The sequence below is a fragment of the Notolepis coatsorum genome, assembly GCF_963971535.1.
Source record: "Notolepis coatsorum genome assembly, chromosome: 19".
In the NCBI taxonomy this organism is placed as follows: Eukaryota; Metazoa; Chordata; class Actinopteri; order Aulopiformes; family Paralepididae; genus Notolepis; species Notolepis coatsorum.
In genome coordinates, this window is record NC_140183.1 from 84,283,754 (window position 1) to 84,309,336 (window position 25,583).

Genomic DNA, 25,583 nt, shown 5'->3' on the forward strand with positions numbered 1-25,583 from the left:
CGGAAGTAAGCAAACTTTGCTGTTCTCAAAGATGTCTGCGCCCGAGGAAGACACGTTTGCAAACGAAGATGGGGAGATGGAGGAGATGGACGAGGTTGACAGCGACGAAAATGATGAAAACGAGATGGATGAAGAGGAAACGGAGAAAGAGGCAGAGAACAAAGTGTATGTTCCCGGTTTAGAGCCACTTCAGCCGGGAGAGGAGCTGGAGATGGATCGGTCCGCTTACCGCATGTACCACGAGTGTCAAACAGGCAAGTCGTTACCCAGGCTACCCCACTGCGACTCAGTCACTCACAATCTATGCACATATCGGTGAAAATAATAGTCTAAGGAAATACACCATTTCACTGAATAGATTGTTAACGTTACATCTGTTTCATTAAGATCAAGACTTTAAATGCGTTATGACATTGTTATTGTTATTCAAATTGTGTCCTCCTGTTGTGTAGCCCCTTTCGTGACTGCGATGCACCGAGTGAATACACAGTCCCCTGTCCAGTCCAACCAACCATGTAAAATTCCTACAATTAAGTCTGTCTTGCTTTTCTCTATCAAAACGCTTCTCGTACAAGTATCGCAGAGAAATTTCAAAGGTTCACACTAGTTGCACGAGGGTTTCGGACAGACAAACGCTAGGGTTTGAAACATCACAAAACAAACTGGTCAGACTACTGCTTGACCTTACTCCTAGAACCCACCTCACCCCTGCCCACTTTGACAACCTATGATGGCTTAGAGTAGACGACAGAGTACAGCAACTTGCAATGGGCTTGGTCTACAATATGCACTACACCACCCAAGGTACCCATGTAATTCTTTTTTATTTTATTTGATGTTTTTTTTATTTTCGTGTCTTACATACAGGTGTATGCCCAGCCCATATGGGCTTACAAAACACATAACAATAAGTATATAATATACTTGACCAATTACTTGACAAATGACATATAGACCAAGATGGCCACAAGAACAAGAAAATACAATAAAATGTAATATAACACAAGCTGTACGCAATGTATATAAACAAAGAAAACAAGAGGAATTCAAATACAATTATATAGGATACAGTGTGTTTTGTCTCAGGTGCCATGCTTTCTCCAAAAATCCTGCAAAACTGAAGATGTCCTCCACAAAAAAACACTCAACATGCAACTCTCAGACTGTCAAAACAAATCCGGATTTACAATTTGAATTATCTCAAATAAAGCCCTCCACAAAGCGGTGTACAAAGGGCAATAAAAAACAAAATGATATTCATCCTCCACCACTCCCAGATCACATAGAACACACAACTGCTTTTCCTCAGGTTTACCTTGGAATCTACCCACTTCCACAGCCAATGGCAGGGTGCCAGTCACTGCCAGACCTCAACTGGGCACACAGAGACCTCTGTCTTCTCTTTAAGTTTAACATTACATAAGGTTCAGTAAAATACTCTTTTTAATTACAACATATTTTCTAAGTTTAGGTTTTTTCCAAATCTCCACCTTCCACTTATCCTGATGGATTGTTGATAATTTTGTTTTAATTATGTGAACCTTACACTGCAGATTGTTCATAAAAAGCATACTTAAGTCAGTAGAAGAAAAAAATCATGGACATCTCTCTTGACCAGGGATGACCGTGTGCTCTGTCCCAATTAAAAATATTTTGTCACCCTGTCATTTGGCAGTTGGACCAGGCGGTTCCATAACCTCACCATTTCACCTTTTTGCCTGACCAAGCAAGAGTCCCACCACCCCATGTCCCCTTCTATAGCCCCTTTTGGTGTGTATTTATGTACATGTCGAAATACTTCCCAAAGGTCAGTCGATACCACGACCACAACACCCGAGGGAGTTCCACAAATCATGTCCAACCCAGATTCGGCTCAAACAAGGGACTAAACACGTTCCGTAATTATGCCACATCAAGGTGGAACGCCCTACACACAGCCGTAAAAAAAATGTGAATCACTACCCACCTTCAAAACCGCTCTCAAAGAGCACAGCGGGAGGCTGCAATTCGAAACTGGCCCCCACAGCGCAGGCGCATCAGGCACCCAAAGCCGGAAATAAAGCTGTCAGTGTTGACCAGTTTATAAAAAGTGTTTTATTAGCAACGCCAAGCTTTCAAACCTTAGCGTTTGTCTGTCCGTGCAACTGTGAGTACCTTTGAAATTTCTCTGCAATACTTGTACAACGAGCGTTTCGCTGAGGACCAGTTCTTTGTGGGATTTTAAAGGGACTGTGTATTCACTCGGTGCATCACAGTCACGAAAGGGGCTATCTATGTGCTTGGCTACTTTCAGAAAAAGGCCCGCTATGTGAGTGACTCTAATCTCTAGCTAGTATCGTGTAGTTCATCACAGTAGCCTCCCGGTGTTTAATAAACACTTCTAGCCAGGACATATCTGGACATATAAGACATATATGTATCATGTTTCTTTTTTGTTGGCTGGGTTTGCGCATGTGGATTAAGGGAAAGGTGGGTGATTGATTGCGTCTTCAGATTTGTTCACTCTGTGACCCGTTTTCAGAAAATAGCGTATTCAGGCTCCCGGAACGCGATTCCGTCTGGACTAAACGTGCACTGCATACGATAAAATACTTTGGCGGATACACTCAAAATCGTCACTGTCTGGACAAAATAAAGTAATCAATCAATTAAAAATTCTCTTTTCCCCCCCATAGGCGCTCCTTGTTTGAGCTTCGATGTATTGAGAGATGGGAATGGAGAGGGCAGGGATCAGTTCCCACTGTCACTGTTGCTCTGTGCTGGCACCCAAGCTGATACTGCTCTGAGCAATAGGTAAGCTTGTGGCAGACTGAAATTTGGCGGATAAATTACCCCATTGATAGCTAGATGCATATCTCAGAGCATTGACACAATGTCGGTGAATGATTTTACAAACATTTTAAGCAGGCAAGTGTCCCCAGGAAGAAATTTGAATAGTTAAAATTTGCAGTAGGCAACTTTGGAGAAATTAACAATACATTTTATTTTGAGGGGCCTTTCAAAGCGGTGGTCTTGGCAAAAGTGTCAGTGAAGTTAAAAACAAAACAAACAGGAAGTATAAAACGGTGACACACAGGGTACAGTTATAGTGAGTATGCCAGTTTGAACAGGTGTTTTGAGTTGGGATTTGAATAATGTTTATTTTTATTTTTTTTATACACTTTTTCTCATGTTTTTCTGTGTTTTTCTCCCATCCCAATTTAGTCGTTATGCCAATTCCCCCCTCCCCTTCCTGGTCGTTGCTCGCATGTGCCCCCCACTGGTCGGTCTAGGGAGCCCTGAAGTCTATCAGATTCTTCCTCCAAGACATAGGAGACAGCCAGCAGCATCTTTTCACCTGCCAGCGCGGACTCTCATTGGTGAGGTGTAACGTGTGGGAGGTCACACTACCCTCACCATCTCCCTCCCTCGCTGTGCAGGCGCCCTGACCGACCTGTAGGTCAGAATACCACCCCACCGGCTTCCCTCCCGCTGACTCTGCCAATTGAGCCAGTATGACGGACGGCCAAGCCGGAGGCAACGCTGACAGCCGGATTCGATACCAGTGTCTCTCGCGTTGGTGACGAGCGCTTAGTCTGCTGCGCCACCCAGCCGCTTTGGATTTGAATAATGTTATGGAGTCAGACTGTCGGACATGTGGGGGCAGGGAGCAGCTGAAAGATCGAGCACCCATGGTGCTGAGGCGTGAGCGGGGTATGGTCGGAAGTCTCAACAGAGGATGAGCGGAGGGTGCAGGAGGGGATGTACTCCTGGAGGTCAGTGATGTAGATGGGGGGGGGGGGCTAGATTATGGTGGGCTTTGAAAGTAGAGTAAAGTAGAAGGTTTTTGTAGTCAATCCGGTAGTGCCCATGCACGCAAAACAAAGGTTTTCCACAGACTCCCAGAGGCACCAGCTTTAAAAGCTGAGTTCATATATATATTTCCCAGCCTCTAATTGGCAGGAATCGCAATGGTGGTCTTTCTGATTGGCCCAAATCAACAGCTCCCTGCATCGATAACCAATCGGATGTTTTAGCTAATGTCTCCGAAGTTGCCTACTGCAGCTTTAACCCTGTGAAGACTTTGAGGATGTTGTGATGGGGTTATTATCGCAAAGCCTTCTGTTTATTAAAATTCTGATGTGGTCTCTTAGACTTCTTGTCATGCGAATGCATAACCTTCATGGGACAGAGAAGGAGAAAGAGGGGGACGAGAGCAGTGATGAAGAGAGTGGTGATGAAGATGATGAAGATAAGAAGCCCCAGATGGAGCTGGCCATGGCCCCCCACTACGGAGGAATCAACAGAGTCAGAGTAGGTTGTCTTTTAATATTTCTAGTTGGAACTCTGGTCAACTTACCAGTTGTGCCAGAAGCCCTTCAGTTTAACCCTTTCACTACCACACTACAGATGGTTAAAAAAAAGTTATGTGTGAAACTGTCATTATCAATATTTTATTAAAGGTGCTGTAAGTAGTATTCTTTTGTTAATGTTTTAAATAGCTCTACATTCCGACAGCCATCACTGATATAGAGTCATGTTTGGTCAGTAACATGGGTCTCCCAGTCCCTCCACTCTGCAGTAAACACAAAATACATTTCTCTCTCCCCATTGGATAAAGTGGGAGAACTGGATACCAGAAAATGTATTTTCTGTTTTCTGCACTGGGGGGACTGGGAGACCCATGTTACTGACCAAACACTATATCAGTGATGGCTGTCGGAGTGTAGAGCTATTATTTTAACATGTAGACCACTTGTTTTAACAAAGGAAATACCACTTGCAGCTCCTTTTTTTAATTGAGCTCTGATTGGTGGTAGTAGCCTTGACTTGTGTTATTATATATATATATTGTGACAGACTCTGGGGTAGGGCTGCCCCGATCGATCGGCCAGCGATCGGTATCGGCCGATATTCAGTATAAATATGAGATCTGTGAATTCCGATAATGCTTCATTTTCGCCGATCGTGAAAACCGATCGATGACACGGAAAACATGATCCAATTCTCTGCAGAGTTCTCACTCGCTCACAGCCACACTCTGCTGCTGCACGTCTTGCCCCTCCTCCCCCTCCTCCTCCCCCTCCTCCTCCCCCTCCCAGACCCATCTCATGTCAACAAACGCACCCTTCGGCAAGAGTCGAGTGCATGAGCACCGCAGAGCTCCTCTTTCAACAAATTAAACAAAATGGCCCAGTCATCTATTCACTTTTGTTTAATACAAGAGGCGTTGTCTAATGTTATCTAGCTACTGATAGCTCCTGCTATCAATGTGACAGTTTGGCATTCGTTTTCGCAAGCGCTGGCTAGCGTTAGCTAACTAGCTATCGCTCGTGAGCTAACGTTAGCTACCGAGCTAGCGTTACTGTTTAACACTTTCTCTGCCAAGGACGCCTAAACTCGTCATTCCCCGCCATGCTAATTCTGCCAATGACGCCGTAACACGTCATTGAGATCAATATTTCAAAAATCTGTGATCTCAATCATATTTCTCCCCCGGAGACTTGAGATCTACTGTTGATCCCCTCACAACTCTCCAACGGTTCAAGAGCGCCATCTGGTGGCCGATCGGCGGATCGCCCGAAACGGAAACTGGTGCTCATCCAAATTCGGTCCGATCACTCGCTATAGGTGCCGGGACTCAAGCGCGACACAATGGATAGTGATCCGTTACCAATAACTCGATAAACAACATGATTTGGACGTATATACTATTATACAACCTGGAGATGGATCGCATATTTCAACATCCCATAATAGGAATATCTTTGCTCCACGCTCATCGCCCAACGCTACGAGGAAGCTGCGGTGAGTTTCAGCGTTTTTTATTTACCGTGTTCGATACAAACTGCTCTAATGATTATATCACCCACACTAGATGAATCATCTAACGTTGGCCACGGAATTATAAACGACCCCCCCCCCCCCCCATCCGGTCAACATCAGATGATGAGTAGTAACTTCTAGAAGCACGTCCATTTGAAATGTTTTATCTCACGCAGATCGCTATCAAACTGTATTTGATCATCAATATAATGCATTTAGGGCTATAAATCACGTTCTGGAGAATGCTGCAGAAAACGATAACATATTTATACTTTAGACCATATTTTAGTATGAATATGTGAATGAAAAAGTATAACGTTCCTACGTCCTGAACGATGGATAATTGACGTTGAATGGGCCATAGTAATGTCAATTTAGCAATACAATTTAAAAAGTTATAGCCCTGCAAAGAAGGGGAACTTCTCCATAGACAAATAGAGCTGGCAGAGGATGGTATAATGATGTACATAAGCCTGGCGAAGAAAGTGTTAAACAAAACTACACAGTCAACTATTCACTTTAGTTTAATACATGAGGCTAGCTACTGATAGCTCCTGATATCAACAAATGCGCATTTCAGTTTAAGAATGATAGGGATGCACCAGCATGAGACCTCCGTTAGCTAGGTAGCTCACGTTAGTGAACTAAATAGTTCACTTTATTTTAATACATGATGCATTGTCTAACGTCATCTAGCCGGCTAGCGGTAGCTACAGATAGCTCCTGATATCAATGTCTTATAACATAATTGACATTATTCGTTTTTGCAGCTGAACATTGGCTAATTAGCTATCATGCTTCATAACACGTTTCAGACCCTGTTGAACTATCGCTCTGACTCAATAGTATCCATCTGCAGAACATCAGCCCCAGCACTCTCAGGCCCCACGCTGAATGTGATTTGACCAAAGCAGAGTATACACACAGAGAGTGGAGCTGTTTGCAGATAGCGAGCATTTTGACTTGTTGCATGGTGGCGATGTCTCGCAGACGATACAACTACAAGTATAATGGGCGGCTACGTGGCGCAGTGGGCAAGGCGCTCGCAACGAATGCTGGAGACTAGGCTCGAACAAGATGCCTCCTGTTCGAGCCCCGCTCTCCACATTGCTTTCAGTTTAGCTGGTCGTCCACAGTAATACACATTGGCCGTATTACGGGGAGGGAAACTGAAGGGTGGGGATCGGGCGGTGTGGACAGCGACTCCTACAGGTCGGTTGGTGCCCCTGCGCAGTAGAATCAAGAAGCGACGGGGGCGGGGCCCCTCCAAAGCCCAGACCCCAGACGCTGAGAGATCGAGCCGCGCAGGTGAAAAGATGCGATGGCTGTTACCTCGAGTATCGGAGGGGACTCGTGCTATGTATGACTTAGTCCACATTGCAGCCGGCTTGTGGGAGGCAAGAAACAACGTGGGGAGACAGGGGAGGGTTGAATTGGATGATACGAAATTGGGATGGGAGAAAATATAGAAAAAATGGGAGAAAAAGTGGATAAAAAACAACAACTACAAGTATAATTATATAATATATATATTTTATAAAAAAGATTAATATAAAACCAAAAACGATCGTTATCGGTATCGGCCGATATGGCTCATAGACGATCGGTGATCAGTATCGGTGGCAAAAAACGTGATCGGGGCATCCCTACTCTGGGGGTGTTATGAGCTGTCACCAGATTGGAATTAACAAAACACACATGGCACAAGGTAGAAGCACATTTAACAGCAGTTTTATTGCTGTTTAGGGGAAAAGGAGAGGTTAGTGAAATCGTCAGCCAGTCCGTAATGCAAGATAATCGTCTTGGTCCGTTAGCGGGGTTCGGTACACAGAGGGCGGTTTCTCAGACGATCAGGGGTTATAGCACACAGCAGGGTCCTCCTTCCAAAAGCAGGCAAACGCAGCATTGGTCACACAGACAATAATCTTCTTCCTCTTCTCACTCTTACTCGCGTCCTCTCTTTCCGTATGGTTTCGCCTCAGCTACTCCAATCATTCTGTATCTCTGTCTCCATTTTCTATGCTGCTTGATTGAGTGGTGATTGCGCTCACCTGTCTCGGGCGCGTCTGGCACAGGTGCGCTTCATCTGTGCTGATGCGCTCTGCTCTGGCGGGAGTCTCTCCGGAACTCCTAATATGGGCATATGCCCCAGTACCTTGGCCGACACACAGCGGCCGTCTATTACCACGCTTGGGCCTAACAAAAATAATAGTTGGTTTCAGGTTGGTTGTCAGTTTGGCCATGGGTAGGTAGGGAATTTTTTTTTTTTTTTTTTATTTTATTCTTTCCCACGGCGACTATGGATAGGGAATTTCTGTATTTAATTAACCCTTTCACTGCCACACGACAGAAGGTTAGCCCTTTACTATCACACAACCGACGGCGATGCTCCATCATTAGCATCATTAGCTCCGCGGATGCGGAGCTAATGATGCTAATGATGGAGCATCGCCGTCGGTTGTGTGATAGTAAAGGGCTAACCTTCTGTATTGTCACAGTGAAAGGGTTAACCGGCTGTCGTGTGGCAGTGAAAGGGTTAAAATGTTCACAACAACATGGATGCATGTACTCTGCCAGCATGTTTAATATCCATAATACTAAATGTTTGACTAAGATTTCTATGAAACTTTATTCTAAAAAAAAAAAAAAAAAAAAGGATTTTTTTTTTTTTTAATATATAATTTTTTTTTAAAACTCATAAAATATATTGGGTCGCACCTAAATCGGCAGGGTCGGTCGGCAACCTGAAACCAACCATTATTTTTGTTAGGCCTAGCCGGTCTGCCACAATATATACATGTATATCTATCTAATAATCAGTAATGAAGCCATATTTTTTTTGTGTTCATTTTACGTTTTGTTTATGTAGGATACCGTAATTCCTCTAATAGTAACCGGGTCTCAAATACAAGCCGGGTCTCTATTAATGGCCGGGTGCGCTCTTGAGCTAAGCAATTATAAGCCGGCCTCCTAATACAAGCCGGGTCACTAACATACTGAGCTGCACACTGAGCTAGTTACTTGATTTCACTTTGAAAACGTTGAAATGACCAGTGACCACCTGTAATTGCACTGTTTACTATTTCATACAGTACTTGGTTTCAATAAATGAACCCAGTACATTTTACTGGGTTCAAACTGACACAAAATGTTGATTTATTCATTATGATCCGTTTGAAAATTTGAAATATAGGCCTCCCTCTTTATACAGGCCTCCTCCTAATACAAGCCTGGTACCCGCTACAGTTGAAACAAATACAAGCCGGGGTTACTATTAGAGGAATTACGGTAATAGTATTTATTACCAGCTTGCACAGCCATGACCGGTCATGTTCTAAACTGTGTATTTGGTTGCGTTGTTCTTTTGCATTGCAGGTGACTCAATGCGGAGAGCAGCCATTGGCGGCTGTCTGGTCAGAGAAGGGACAGGTGGAAATATTTGACCTCAGACCTCAAGTGGACGCGGTCCACAATTCTGCTGCTCTGTCGGCTTATATCAAACAGCAGAAGGAAGCCACGCCCCTCTTCAGTTTCTCAGGCCACATGACGGAAGGTTTTGCGATTGATTGGTCCCCCAAAGTACCTGGTAAATTTGTCTTTCACCTACATTGAAGTTTGCCAAAAGAGGAAAGATTGGATTACCCCTCAGTTTAAGAGTTAACCTGTTCCACCCGTGGTGAAAATCCGCCTAAAATATATACCTAGGTAAATGGAATATTGCTCCACTTCTACAAGGGCTATTTGCATGTTCTTGGTATCTGGGTACATCTATGGACCTCAGGGAATGTATTCACAGTGTCAGAAATATTGTGTCTATTACTAGGCTTGCTTAAATTGTGATGAAACAAAGGAGAATATGAATTATGATTTTTCTTTGCATCTTTGACAGTGAATAACACCATGCTAATAATGACCAAACATAAGAAACTGCCACTGATCTCGTTCAGTACCTTCTTGAGATCATGTGTACAAAAAAAATCGAAGGAAATTAATAAAGGGAAGATGATTAAACGGAAGGTTCTGTAGATACAGTACTGAATTCTCTCATCCGGACCAATGCAATTTGAAATATTATTATAGAATAGGAGGCTTATAAATTACCTTATTATAGCCAATTCGCACATTTATATATATATACATATATTATCTTTCAAATGCCAGAGTTCAATTTGGATTTAGTATCACCAGGCATGCATAAATTAAGAACAGATGATATCTACTGTAATTTACTGTAGTTTTTTATTTTCACCACAGTGCAACCATTTTTAAACAAATTTCAGATCTAATTGTTGCTACATGCTAACAATATGGAGGAGAAACTAACTGTTTCAATATTTGTCAAAAACGTTACCTTTTGTGGCTTATTATCGCGAATAATAACAGTTATTGATATTATTCATTCAGAACGCTGAACTTTGAACCCCCATAGTACCTGCCAGGAAGTGTAGTTCGTCAAAATTCCAACGCTGAACGACTGAGGCTGAGGTTACACCTTTCGTATCATCTTCGTATTGTTTTCTTATACGCATCGCTGCGTATCGCCGCGACGTCATGCGCCTCGAGTCACACTTTCGTTTTTTTTTCGTTTTTGTCACCAGAGCACACTGATGTAGTACACTGCCAAAGCAGTAGGTGGCAGTAGGTGGCAAACATGAAGGCAATTTCAACCAATCAGAACGAATGTGCCAATACACTTCCTGGTGGAAGCTCCAGCAAAGAAAATGTCTATGCCGCGCCACCATATTTTTTTTGTATTCAATGCAGCAATTCTTTTTTCAGCAAAGCCTAATAAAAGTGCAATAAACAAAACGGATACATTCACTGTGTGTTCTGCCTGTCATTTGTTGATGAAACAAAACTAACATCAACACAAGTGACCACCAAGAGCGGATAGTTAGTCTAAAAAACGATCGGTAGCATTGTTAGCTGCATGCTAACGTCAATGGAGTATGCCATTATAACAATATAGCATTGTGGCTAGAAGCTAACGTTAGCTCACGCTACTTAGCCGGCACCAAAACTGATGATATCGCGAGCTATCAGTAGTTAGATAACATTAGAGACAACGCTGTGTGTATTAAACAAAGGTGAATAGATGACTGGGCCATTTTGTTTAATGCTTGTTAAGTTGAAAGAGGAACTCTGAGCTAACAGGGTCTGAATCCTGATAGCTCACGTTAGCCAGCTGCTCATGCCAATCGGTAATGCTAGCAGAATGAATGGATGTAAACTTTATTTAACATATTGCATATGGGTACAATACAATACGGCTCAATACAAACAATTGTTAAGGGAATGCAGACTGTTGTAGCTTGGACTGGGGTCCTTATAACAATAACTTGACAACACATGGTAGCTGAAGCTATTTGGGACACGGAGCTCTGTCCCAAACACACACACTGTTGTCACCGGGAGGGCACGCAGATGATATCTACTGCGCATGGGCGTTTTCGCAACAACGGCTAGCGTGCAGACTACACGCTGTTGTCGGCGCGTTTTTTTTGCGTATCTCCAAACGCAAACACAATTTTGCGTTTCAGCCGTATCCACAAAAAAACGCCAAAAAACGCATTTCTGTGTAGATAGGACATGAATGCCCTCCACAGAGTGGCTGCAAAAAGACTACAATTCCCATGGTTAAAACTTTCCAAAATGGTCGCCGTCTTGGAATAGACTTCAGAAAATCGAAAACTTAAAACTATCTAATGGTACTTTTAACCTATTGCTAAACTAACGTATTGATAATATACATTCTACATGCTTTTGTGACATGTTAGTGATGTTAATACTTGAAAATGTTTGACAAAAAAATCGCAACTTATATGCAATATTAAAAAATATATGGATTTATGACCAGATGCCATTTTGGGACCGGATCCGGTCCCGTCGGGTGGAACAGGTTAACATGTTATTGGTATCCTGTGGTGGCACAACTGACTTAAGGCATAGAAACATTACAAAATGGCTTCCCCATTATCACTGAGAGACGAATTGCATTGTTGTTTGCGGGTGCTGAATAACTTCCATCCAGGGCCATTTATTACCAGAGTTTGGACAGCAAGGTTTCAAAGAGAGTGTTGGGTGGCTTATGATTCACTGGCCACAACATGGCGTCTATACTCCAACTTGGCAAAATTATGGTAATAAATGCCTATGCTTCCTTTGAAATATTGCATAATATACACAGGTTACCCTGATTGGCCCATCAATTCATTGTCAGTTGTTTGAAAGGATATCGGCTAGCTAGCCCACAAACGAGTACTGAAACTAGTTTGCTACAATTTAGTTAATTTTAGTGGTTCTAAACATCCACATACTGGGCTCATGGATTTGTTAGCATTTGAAAGCTTCATGTATTAATTAGGCTGCGGCTACACTGATCAATCAGTGAACAGATAGAAAATGTATTGAAGGTCTGTTTGTTTATTTAAAAATTTGAACCTAATGTAATCGTGCCCAGCTTTGCGGATGGTAATGGTATCCATTAGGGGTGTAACGGTACACAAAATCCACGGTTCGGTACGTACCTCGGTTTTTAAGTCACGGTTCTGTACTTTTTCGGTACAGTGGGGGGGATACCAGTGCATGCATTAAAAAAAATTAAATTTAAAAAATTATTATATAAATTATACTTTTTTTTTTATATATATATATATATATATATATACAGCTACTGTTTTATATATACTGTTTTTTAGTAATAACTAGAAAGTAATGGTATTTATTCAACAACAGGTGATTGATTAATGATACTGTATTATGGGGCTGCAGCACTGCAGATATACCCTACTCCAATGATCCACTCACTTTGCACTCGCTACCCAGTGGCTCTGCAGATATACCCTACTCAGTCTACAGGCTCCGGTGAAGTAGCACAGAGGATCTGTTGTGATTTTTATTTTTTTTTTAAACTTTGGCCATTCCGCTGGCTCTTTTTTGCGTTTATCGCATTTACTCTGGTCAAGGATGACCGACAGAAACAGGCTGAATGGGGTACAGATGGGGGGAAGACACTCTGGGAAAGGCACGGCTGCAGTCCGGGATTCGAACTCGCTAAACCCCAGATCCGTGACGAGCACGGTTGTCCCCGGCGCCGAAATAGCGCTCGAGGTACGCGGTGAGCTACTGGAGCTCCCCTGTTGTGATTTTTGCACAATAAATATTCAACATTCTCTTTTGAGACTCCGCCTCAGACTCTTATCATTTGGCACTAAAAGCTAAACATTGTCACCGATATGGCTGTCCGCAACATGTCATTAATTGTGTGCGAGAGGTCGATCAGTGACCACGTTAGCGTGAGCTAAGTTAGCATGAGCTAACGTTAGATGGAAACAAGACAATATAACGTTACTGGTGAAAAAGTGATTTACCTTGGAATACTCCTGTGCCAACTTGCTGTACTTTGCTTGCAGGTCTGCAGCCATTATTGCTGGATTATGAATAGCCCCAACTTTAGTCATGGTAACATTAAAGCTAAAACTAGCTTTTCGGTTAGCTCTTCAGCTAATGCTAATAACACCAGCAAGCGAACCCATCAGAGCTCCCCGTCAACAGCGCTCTGTCGGGAGGATGGCATTTAAGAAAGTATCTGCTGTTAAAATGACAAACAGCATTGACACTTTAATTCACGGTCGGTTAAACACACGTTTGTTTTATAATGCTCACAGCAGACCGCAGTGTTGTTGATAAATTACGTGGGGCCGGGGGGATTTAAGTTCCGCAAAAAAAGGTTGACCATACCGTTGCAATCGTACGGTGCACAGCCCGTACTGTACCGGAGGACCACATTGACGCGGTACAGTACGTATCCGCGTACCGTTACACCCCTAGTATCCATCAGTTCCAAAACTTCACCCTCTCCAAACTGTCAACCCTGTCCAACAAACGGATACTTCTCATTGAAGATGAATTAAAAACAGAGGTAGACTGTAGACAGAAGTTGATCCTAACTTGACAACTCCTTTCAACGAACGGAAGGCCACACCCCCTCAACAACACGACAGTTGGCTGTGAGTGAGATTAATATTCCACAATAAGCTATTTATTACTGAAGTAAAGCCTCATTGTACTCTAATTTATACTCTATCGTGAAAATGCCAGAGCTCAGCCGGATGGGTCACTGAGGGGGCTTTCTTACTAACCATTCGGGGTCGAATCACAGCCCGATCGCACCCAAATAGGGTGTGGTCGTCCTACTGAGAACGCCCCCCCCCCCCCCCCCCCCCCCCCCCCCGGGGACGCTGATTCGCTCCGAACCTGGACCGCTGGAATAGGTGGTTCCGGGTGCGCGCCAGTGGGAGCGGGGGCCGTGGTGTATAAGCTTGTACCAAAACACGGAAGAGGCTTCTGTATTAACTTGCTGACACACACAACGTCATTACTGTAATGCTTTCATGCTTGCTTACCCACAAAACGATTTTTTTTTCTTTTTCTTTTTTTTCTTTTTTAAACATAACATAAGTTTAGACACACAAGCATTAACAGTAAATATCCTAAGTAAATCACAGGATTATACATTTCAAATCAATATAAATGTAGTTTACGGGATATATATACCTAATACTTGCAGTCCAATACAATACATACATATGCTCTTGCTCGCTCTACCCCCCCGGACCCCCACTTGGATAATCCATCCATTTTCATTCGTTTCTAACCAGGAACTACAATTAATATGCTAGCTTTTATTCTCTCCACCACTTCTAACCAAATTGCAATGTTAGTTTCACTGATACCTAAAATTCTTGCTGTAGATATCTCTAGATAAATCACATCGAGATAGGTAAGAATCCATACCTTCCGGCACATTTTTTCCGGTTGAATCCATCGTGAAGCTATCAGCTTTTTAGCAGCTGTAAGACCGGATGAAACTACCGGTAGTCTCTTTAGCTGTATAGGGGCTGCATACTGAAAGACATCATTCAACAGCAATACAGAGGGTGTACAGGTATATTCAGAAGTAAGAATTCTGATAATTTCAGGGTCACTTCTTCCCAGAATTTCTTAACGGGTGGGCAATCCCAATACATATGCATAAATGTACCCTCATCACCATTTGTACATAAAGAACATATAGAATCTTGTCTAAGTCCCATTCTGTTCAATCTTATAGGAGTCAGGTATGTCCTGTGAATATAATTAAGATTCATTTGTTGATGATCCGGGTTGCGTGATGCAATTCGAACGTTTGCCCAGACTTCTTGCCATCAAAATCTACTTCCAAATCTGGTATATCCCTCCATACTAAGTCTAGGGAAGGATTTCATACGAAGACGTTAGTAAGTGATGATAAAAATCAGATACGAATCCTCTCGATGTCTCTCTTTCATAGAAGAATTTGTGATATCTGTGATGCTCAATTAGTATTTTTAATGGGACTCCATGAGCCTTCAAACATTTTAATAACTGTGCGTAGAAATAATATGTGGAGCTGGTGATGTTACATTTTTTATGTATATCATGATAGCTACAAAAACCCAGTTTGTTGAAAACGTCTCCCAATGTATGTATGCCCTGCTTTTCCCATTTGCGGTATCTGATAGGTCGTTTCCCAATAAGGAGTTCATTGTTATTGAATAGGGGAGTATGGCTATGCCAATTATGTTGGTTAGTATATTTTTTGTGTGTTTCTCGCCATAACCGAATCACATGTGTAATAAGAGGGCCAAATTTCACTTCGCATTGCTTAATTGATAGTTTGGTGTATACTATGTCCTGCAGTCTATGTGGTGCTACTATCTTTTCTTCTAAGTTTCTCCAGGATACTGATGCTTGGGAGTCAAACCAGGTTGTCAGTGGTCTTAAAGAGTACGCTTTAAAATAGTGGTAAAAGTCTGGGAATGCTAATCCACCGTCGGCTTTGTTTCTCTGTGCGGTGAATCTTTTTATTCTTGGAGGTTTATTATTCAAAACAAATGTATATGCGGAGGAGTGTAATTTTTTCCAGTAACCATCAGGAGGGGGTAGCGGTAACATTGAGCTAATGAAGTTGATTCTAGGTAAGACATTCATCTTAACTATTGATACTCGGGCCTATACTGAATTTTTAAGTTTGGACCACCTGACAAAGTCGTAATTGATCTTATCTTGGACTTTTGTGTAATTGTACTTCACCGTTTGGTTTATAGTAGGGAATACCTCAACCACAAAACGATATGTATGGGCAATTTGGCGAGTTCAGACCTCAACCAAACAAGCATGTTGAGCCTCATGGCTCAGTGGATGAAAACATGAAGCCACGTTACAAGCACAAGACTTCCCTGGCTTGCATTAGGCCTGGCCATTTTTTTGCCATTGCTATGTCTATACATTGGTTTCTTGTTCGAATGCATTTATTTCTATAGACCAGTGGTGCCCAACCAGTCGGCCGTGATCGACCGGTAGATCAATGACATGCAATATAATTCACGCGAGCAATGTTAGCTGCTAACTAGTAATAAATAGGCTAAGCTAACTAGCGTTAGCTTAGCGTTAGAGGCTAACCCTGGAAAACGCTCAAAGTGGACTCCACGACACCAGTTCCATTCGTGAGAAAAGGGGGTGGGTTATATTGACAAGGCTTGACAACTCAAGTTCAAGTTCCTTTTATTGTCACACGGCCAGGCCGGTGGAATTCAAGCACGGTGCAGGTGGTAGCTGCGACAATACACCACAAAAACATAAAAAGACACATGGAACAGTACAGTACAGAAAACACCACCTTGAACAAATACATGACAGAAACAGTACAGTACGAAAAACTATAGATGACAGTTCAATGTAACCTAGACCAGAAGAAACATAACTGCAGGGGGTAAATTTAGGAGGAGTTGGAGTTAAGCAGTTGTATGGCCTTGGGGAAGAAACTGTTATTGAACCTAACCGTGCGACTACCCAGTGACCTGAACCTCCTACCAGAGGGGAGGTGTTGGAAGAGGTGATGAGCTGGGTGCAGGGGGTCACTAATTATTTTGTCTGTGCGCGTGTGATGGTGTGATGTTTGTGTATGGAGTCCAGGGTGGGGAGTTTACAGTTGATGATTTTGGATGCCCTTTTAACCCATTCTCCGCCAATCACGTGTTAAGGCGGCTTTCTTCGCCATGCGTTGTCTGCCAATAACGCCGTAAGGCGTGTTTGAGATCAATATTTCATATTTTCGTCATGGTATTCATATTTCACCCACGGAGTCTTGGCTGATGCTGTAGGATTCTGCACAACTCTGCAACGCTTCAATACTGCCACCTGGTGGCCGATCGGCGAGTTGCAACCGGAAGTCGATAATTGTGACCCCGGTGTGTCTCCCTATTCCGTTCGGCCACTCGTTTATCGTCCCGGGACTCAATCCACACACCGTGGACAATGGATCGTTGCCATAACTCAATAAACGACATGATTTGGGCGTATATTAGTATTATACAAACCGGAACTGGATCGCCTCGATCAACATCATATAATTGGGATCTGTTTGCTCTACTCTCATCGCCCAACACTACGAGGAGACTGACGTGAGTTTCAGCGTTTTTCTTTATCATTTTCGATACAAACTGCTCTGATCAATATATCACCCATACTACATAAATCATTTAACGTCGGTCATTGAATTATAAACGACCCCCCCCCCCCCCCCCCCCTCTGTTCACCCGCAGATGATCAGTCATGACGTTTAGGACCATGTACAGTTGACATTTTTAATATAGCATGGATCGGTATCAAACTGCATTTGATAATCTAATATATGCATTTATGCCTATATCTCACGTTCTATGAAATACTGCAGAAAACGATAAAAACATATTTATACTCTAGACGGTATTTTAGTATGAATGTGTGAATGAAAAAGTAAAACGTTCCTACATCCTGAACAATAGATAATTGATGTTGAATGGGCCATAGTAATGTCAATTTAGCAATACAATTTAAAAAGTTATAGCCCTGCAAAGAAGGTAAACATCTCCATAGACAAATAGTGCTGGCAGAGGATGGTATAGGATGATCAAAGTGGTGGCAGAGAATGGGTTAATGATCCTTTCTAGTCTGTGTAGTGTGTGTTTGGGTGTGTTGCAGTACCATACAGTGATGGATAGTGAAATAATGTTTTGTATTATGGCTGTGTAGAATTGTATCATTAAGTTCTTCCTAACCTTATATTTCTTGAGTTGTCTCAGATGAAATAGTCTTTGATTGGCTGTTTTGAGTAGATGAGTGGTGTGATGATCCCAGTTTGCATATTGCTTTGGGGAATGGGGATGCAGGCGGGGCCGCCGCCGCTCGCTTGTGTACACTGAAAGCTCCGTGGGCATAGATGTCCGAGGGCTTGCAGCAAGCCAGAGTTTAACACAGTTTCAATCAATCAATCAATAACAACATTAACCAGACTCTCGTTGCGTCTATTCTGCCAAAGCTAACGTTACCTCTCATTGTGTATTCTACCAAGCAAACCCGGGTTTAACGTTACCTCTCGTGTATATCGGATAACAACAACAAACTTAACACATCAGCGATCTTGTTGTGACACTAAACTCTCCGCTCGGTGGTAAATTGGGTTGATGTCGGTTTTGTTTCATCAATAAATAAGGCAGAATACACAGTGAATCCATTCTTTTTTGTTTATTGCACTTGGTTCTGTCGCAAACAAATCCTGAATGAAATGCATCCTTAGCGAGGCAGTAAAGATGGCGGCGTTCTGTTTTCGTTCAGAGGCTACAAAGTGTGACGCGTCGAGTAGGGGGTATCTGCAGAGCCGCAGAGCCAGGCTGGACCAATAGGGTCGCTTGGAACCGAGTAGGGTATATCTGCAGAGCCGCAAGCCGCAAGCCAACTTTATTATTATGATAAAAAACAGCGGTGACGCGGTATTCAGCCTAACTCTGCGGTGAGCGTGATGCAACAGCGATACCGCGGTTATCGCGGCAGCTCTACTGACAGGACTATGCGTTCCAGCACCTTCATGGCTACTGCCGTCAAGGCCACGGGTCTGTAGTCATTAAGGCTAGATATTTTTCATTTCTTGGGTATGGGGATGATGGTGGATTTTTTGAAGAGGGCTGGGATCTGCATTTGCTGGAGTGAGGTGGTGAAGATGCCCGTGTAGACTGGTGCTAGCTGGTCAGAACACTAGCTGAGGCAGGCAGGTGAGATGTTATCCGGGCCTGCTGCTTTGCCCTTATCCAGCCTCCGGAAGAGGTTCCTCACTATCTGTGTCAATGGTGAGTGGGGTGGATAGGTAAGGGGGTGGGATGGGCCAGCTGTCTTTAAGAGGCTTCTCAAACCTGGCAAAGAAGGTGTTCAGCTTGTCTGGGAGGTGGGGGTCTGCGTCGGGGGGGGGGGGGGGGGGGGGGGGATTCCTTTTTGTAATTGGTTAGTTCATTAAGTGTTTTCCAGACTGCCCTAGTGTTGTTTGAATCAAATTTATCCTCCAGTTTAGTGGCATAGGATGTTTTTGCCTTCCTGATGGCAGCTCTAAGTTCATATTTAGCTGCTTTGAATGCAGTGTTTTTCCTTCTCCGCAACTCAATGAGATCGCGTGAGAACCACGGTTTATTGTTACCATAGGTTTTAACAAGATTTAGTGGGGATATGGAGATTAACACAAATCTATATAGGATGACACTGTCTGTGTAGGAGTCTAGATTGTCACAGGCCCCACTAAAAACAGACCAGTCAGTATATTCAAAGCAAAGTGTCTCAATAGCATCATCTGACCAGATTTTTACTTTCCTAGAATGAGGTTTGACAGACCTGACTTTCTGAGTGTAGGTAGGAACCAAGTGTATCATAGTGTGATCAGAGCTTCCGAGGGGAGCTGTTACCTGCGCACTGTAGGCGGATGTTATGGTGTTGTGTAACAGTGGTCGAGTATCTGCTGTTCTCTCGTGGGGCGGTCGGAGTTCACACGAGACGACGGAGCACGGCTGATTCGACCTCGAATGGCAGTGAGAAAGCCCCCCGAGCGTAGGGTGATGGAGCACCGCAAGCTCTGTGATTGGCTCACTTGCCTTGAGCCATCTGGAGGAGAGATTGGGCCTAACAAAAATAATGGTTGGTTTCAGGTTGCCGACCGACCCTGCCGATTTAGGTGCGACCCAATATATTTTATGAGTTTAAAAAAAAAATTATATATTAAAAAAAAAAAATCATTTCTTTTTTTCTTTTTTTTTTTTTTTTTAGAATAAAGTTTCATAGAAATCTTAGTCAAACATTTAGTATTATGGATATTAAACATGCTGGCAGAGTACATGCATCCATGTTGTTGTGAACATTTTAACCCTTTCACTGCCACACGACAGCCGGTTAACCCTTTCACTGTGACAATACAGAAGGTTAGCCCTTTACTATCACACAACCGACGGCGATGCTCCATCATTAGCATCATTAGCTCCGCATCCGCGGAGCTAATGATGCTAATGATGGAGCATCGCCGTCGGTTGTGTGATAGTAAAGGGCTAACCTTCTGTCGTGTGGCAGTGAAAGGGTTAATTAAATAAAGAAATTCCCTATCCATAGTCGCCGTGGGAAAGAATAAAATAAAAAATAAATAAAAATAAATTCCCTACCTACCCATGGCCAAACTGACAACCAACCTGAAACCAACTATTATTTTTGTTAGGCCTGAGCTATAGATGTTCATACCCCCTCAACCACAGCAGATAAAGAACCTATGTGGAAGTTTGTTTTGACTTTATATAATTCTTGACTAAAGTGCATTCTGTGTAGTCACGACGACATGGGTTCTGGTGTTGACTTGTTCTGGTGAGACCTTTGTTGAATGCCCCCCTGTTTCTTGTCTCCACTGTTTGTCAAATAAAGCAGAACATCAATAATGTAGTTCTCATGGCCTAAGGCAGCCCAATCAGTTGGGAAAATGACAATGAACAATTCTCACCCGGTGTTAAATACCAGAGAACAAAGACTCTTATCTTATACCAATAAATAACCTGGAGCTGCTCCATTGACGGTGGGCAGGAGACCTATGCGGACACTTTTGTTGACACAAAGTGTTGGCCTTGGACATCCAAGAGAGCTTTATATTGTGGTAGCACTTCCAAACCAAGAAATTAAAGGGGAACTACGCCCAATTTTGGAATTCACACATGTTATTCCTCTGGTGTAAGGCAGTACAAACATATTAGTGAAAATGAGCAACTCTCACAAATTTCCCAAACGGTACATTTTCTGTTTCATAACTGAGACCACTACTATAGAATAAAGCTCATATATAACAAGTAAACAAACGTTCTGTGGGTCCACAAAATGTATCTCCCATTCATTGTCAGTGGAGCAGCTCCTTTGATTCTTACTAAGGTTTCTACAAATTAACATTAGAATTTGTAATTGTGTTCCCCTTAATCCCCTGGAAGTCATCTTAATTACTCTCTCCATTACATTTACCTCGCCTACTCCAATTTACTTATTTCAAGCCTCTTTTCTTGATCCTCCATCACAACTGTTGCTTCCCTGGGGAAGAAGAAAAGAGGGTGGGGCTTTGGATAGGTCCATTTGTTGTCGATGTCTATAGAGCTGTACATTGGTGTGACATCACAGATCAGGGGGTTTGACAAACAAATCCCTCAATATTCACTGTAATAACCCAACTTCTCCAAGAGAGTAGGAATGAAACATCTCAAAGCTGATATTCAATATATTTCCCTGTATCAATGTGTGTAGTGGTATCACATATTTCAAACAACTCTTGAGTTATATAAATATGAGACTGTTAAAAGGCATAATGATCGGTTGTGGACTGTGGAAAAAGTTCAAAAGTGTTTTTGCTCCCTAGAGGTGTAAAGAGGCAGGCCAGTAACCAAAAGGTCGCCGGTTCGATCCCCGCCACTGATAGGAGGGAGTATCCCAGCTGTGAGCTTGTGACTGAAGGATGGCTGGTGTTGCATCTACGGTGCCCCGCCATCTCTACCAAGTGCCCCTGAGCAAGGCACTGAACCCCAAAACAGCTCCAGGGGCGCTGCACTGTGGGCAACCCTGCGCTCTGACCTCTTTGATGAAATGCATATGTGTGTGTGAAACTGTGTGCGTGTGTAACTAGGAGGGATATGCTAAAAGAGATTTTTCGATTGCCTCGTGTACATTGATAATAAAATAATCTTCTTCTTCTCCTTACTTGTTGATAGGTCGTCTTGTCAGTGGCGACTGCAAAAAGAACATCCATGTCTGGGAGCCGCGGGAGGGCGGAGCTTCCTGGCAGATCGACCAGAGGCCGTTCAGCTCGCACAGCAAGTCCGTGGAGGACCTGCAGTGGTCGCCTACCGAAGCCACGGTACAGCCAGTGGAACCAATGGACCTGTCTCAAACCCTGCCCCCTTTTCTTGATCCTCCAATCACAACTGTCGCTTACCTCGGACAAACTTGGTTTGTCCGAGGTAAGCGACAGTTGTGATTGGAGGATCAAGAAAAGGGGCAGGGTTTGAGACAGGTCTATTAAAATGGACACTCCACACATCTTAAGAAGCCTGGTCTGATTTGTTTCAAGCTGGGAGTCCTCTCAGTCCACTTTGTAACAGTGTTTCGGTTTTATAGATTTTGGAAGTTAAAAATTAACTACATTTGTAGACCGTGCCGGTGGAAGTCGATAGTGTATGAAGTATAAAAGAAAGGTTGAGATCCAAGGCAGCTCTACAATTTTTTTTAAAAAGCCTTTATTTAGTGGCTTACATTATTTAGAAAAATCTTTTTTAAAAGTCCGACATGTTTCGGCCTACATGGCCTTCTTCAGGGTGTTCTGGAAAAAAATCCCATGTAAGTTCTAATGTATGATTATGAAACGGCTATATGGAAGGTGCTTAGGGATGGGTACCTTTCACATTTGAACCGATACCGGTACCGGTACCTGTGAATCAATACCGGTACCCAACGGTACCTTTTTTCGGTACTTTAGTCTCAAGAAATTTAATTTACCTACCTCAGTCGTAAAAAAAAATCCAAACTTCAAATAACTACAATTTCGACAGTTTTCGGCTTGTCATTGCTCCGACTGCTTTGTTGTTGAATCAAGTCAAATCCTAGGTAAGCATATATTGTGCGTGTGAACGTTGACATGAAAAGAAAAAAGTAAAAAATAAATAAAACATTTTTTTTATTTTTTTTTTCGGTTTCTCACTTGATTCGATACTCGGTAGTACCGACGTGTTTAGGTTCGGTACCTCAAAAGTACCGAATTCGGTACCCATCCCTAAAGGTGCTACATGGGATTTTGAAAGGATCAATAGGCTCCTGCCGATTTTTGGCAACATTTAACATTTCGTATTATATCAACAGTAATCGATAGTACTAAAACTTTATTCTGGTAAGGGGCAGGGGCTAAAACAATGACATTCAATCAAACGAACGACCAAGTCAAATGATTGGACCGAGCTAGCTGTCTATCAAACCTTCTAAATGGTAAATGGACTTCATTTATATAGTGCTTTTATCCAAGGCACTTTACAATGTATGCCTCACATTCACACACCGACAGCGGAGGCAACCATGCAAGGTGCCAACCTGTTCATCGGGAGCAGGTAGGGGTTAAGTGACTAATAAAATTGCTAACGAATGCTAATTATCAAAAATCCGAACAATGGTGCCTTTTTGGATGAACTGAAATCAATGACTCCTAATTTCTTAACAAATCTGACGGGGTTTCTTAAAATGGCCGAAGCATCCCTTCAAACCTTTATTGAAGGCAGGTCAAAAAGAGGTAGATGCTGCTTTTATTTAATCTCGGCTCAGCATGTTATCTTTGGCTCTTTCTCTGTTATGGATGGGATTTAGAAAGTTGACATAACGAGTGCCTTGTTTGGTATGACCAAGAAAACCAATCAGCCTTTGTTTGTACACCGATGAACTTTAGATTTTGCACTCTCGCCCCCCCCCCCCCTCCCAGGTTTTCGCATCTTGCTCAGTGGATCGGTCTGTCCGTGTCTGGGACACCCGCGCCCCGCCCAACTCCATGCTCGTGGTTAAAGAGGCTCACTCCTCGGACGTCAATGTCATCAGTTGGAACAGGAGTGAACCGTTCCTCCTGTCGGGAGGGGATGATGGCCTGTTGAAGGTGTGGGACCTGAGGCAGTTTCAGGTGAGAACCGGTGGAGGGTGGGCGTCATCTCGGCTTAGCCAAAATCAATACCTATTAGTTCAAAGCCATTCGTATTGGAAATGACGTTAATGATCTCACACCTGTTGGATGGGGTTGTGATGTCGTAACACTCTTGTGACGTTCCAATGTCAAATCACAACATTTGCTTTTGAAGTAGGCAACTGCAGGGAATCGATCGTCGGTGCACACCTCAATGTTTGGGTTTGGGTAATCGCAACATCTGCAGCTCGGCTGAACTTGAATCACCTAGTAGTTTTTTTGCATAGTCTTGTGCCTATACAAAAAATTTCCTAGCCGTTTACTCAGTTGCTATTAATGTTAGAATTTAAACACTTTACTTATTGTAGGTGATTTGTAGAAAGTGTCACAACTAAGTGGTCTTGTTCTACCTCCAGTCCGGAAAGCCAGTGGCTAACTTCAAGCAACACAGCGCTCCAATCACCTCTGTGGAGTGGAACCCTGTGGACTCCAGCGTATTCGTCGCCTCGGGAGCGGATGATGTCATCAGCCAATGGGATCTCTCCGTGGAGTCATGTGATGTGGGTGCGAGGGCGGAAGGGGTGAAGGACCTGCCCCCTCAGTTGCTGTTCCTGCACCAGGGTCAGTCGGAGGTCAAGGAGGTCCACTGGCATCCACAGATACCTGGCGTGTTGATCTCCACGGCCCTGTCAGGCTTCAACTTGTTCAGGACAATATCTGTGTAGCGTGTGCGAGAAACCCAATTTTGCCCAATGTTTTACGCATTTGTGTGTGTGTGTGTGTGAGAGGGGTTTGTATGATGAGTGTTGTGTGCAAATGAATGTTGGATGATATTAGTTATGTTTTGATGTGTACGCCCAGGTCTTGGGGAATCCCATCTCCCCTGTGCATATTTCAAGCTACAGGTATTTTCAAACCAACATGCTATGCAATTGTAATTGCATGCTTGAAATAAAACCAATTATTTTCAAACCTAATGGTGCGTACAAGCTTCTTTTTAAGGTGAGTACAGTTGTATTATTTAGAATCATGTGAGAAAGCAGAGAATCGCACATGTTCAAGGAAGCGCTGTATAGACATGTTTCAAAGATGAACATTAGAAATTAGTCCATGTTTATTATAATGCAGTTGGGTTGCCCATTCCCACTGGAAGGCATTGTAAGGAGTGCTGCCTCCGGCTCCTAGTACTGAATAACTTACGTGAGAATGTTGGGGCCGTGACCCATGCTTTAATTCTAGGCTTGCTAATATCAGATGCAGAGTGTACACTCATTAAGTATCCTGTAACTCACGTCCATGCCATTTTGAGTCTTCTCATCGTGTGTAGGGGAAATTGACCTGTGTATACTGCCATCTGGAGGCTCCGATGCATCCTGTGGTGAGGATATTGATCCCCATCATAACTGGTAGCAATGCATAAGGTTAAGCATTCCAACTACCACTGAATCTCAAATGATGGAGGAACCAGTGGTGTCTCCTAGGTGGAAAACGGGGTGCAGTTAAAGGCGTGGTAGGAGTGGTAACGCTTTGGCTGTACACTAGATTAGGAACTGCCCTCTAGCTTTAATCTCTTGGCTAATATCAATAGTTGACGGGAAATAAACTTGGACCATATTCACAAGGTGGGAACTGGGTGGAAAGGAATCCCATTCTGAGCATGGCATAAGAGCAAAATGGCCACCGTGTGAATATGGTCCCATGGCCTCTGCCCAAAGAGTGCATACTTTGTCTA

General features: G+C 43.1%; 1 protein-coding gene across 1 annotated transcript; it reads left to right on the forward strand.

The window, feature by feature from the left end:
• On the forward strand, positions 1 to 24,833 carry grwd1 (glutamate-rich WD repeat containing 1). The gene is made up of 7 exons (XM_084336278.1): positions 1 to 254; positions 2,676 to 2,793; positions 4,134 to 4,293; positions 9,181 to 9,391; positions 21,909 to 22,054; positions 23,660 to 23,851; positions 24,268 to 24,833. Exons 1-7 carry the CDS (start codon positions 32 to 34, stop codon positions 24,574 to 24,576), a joined length of 1,359 nt encoding a protein of 452 aa, XP_084192404.1. The 5' UTR covers positions 1 to 31; the 3' UTR covers positions 24,577 to 24,833.
• Positions 24,834 to 25,583: the final 750 nt, after the last annotated feature.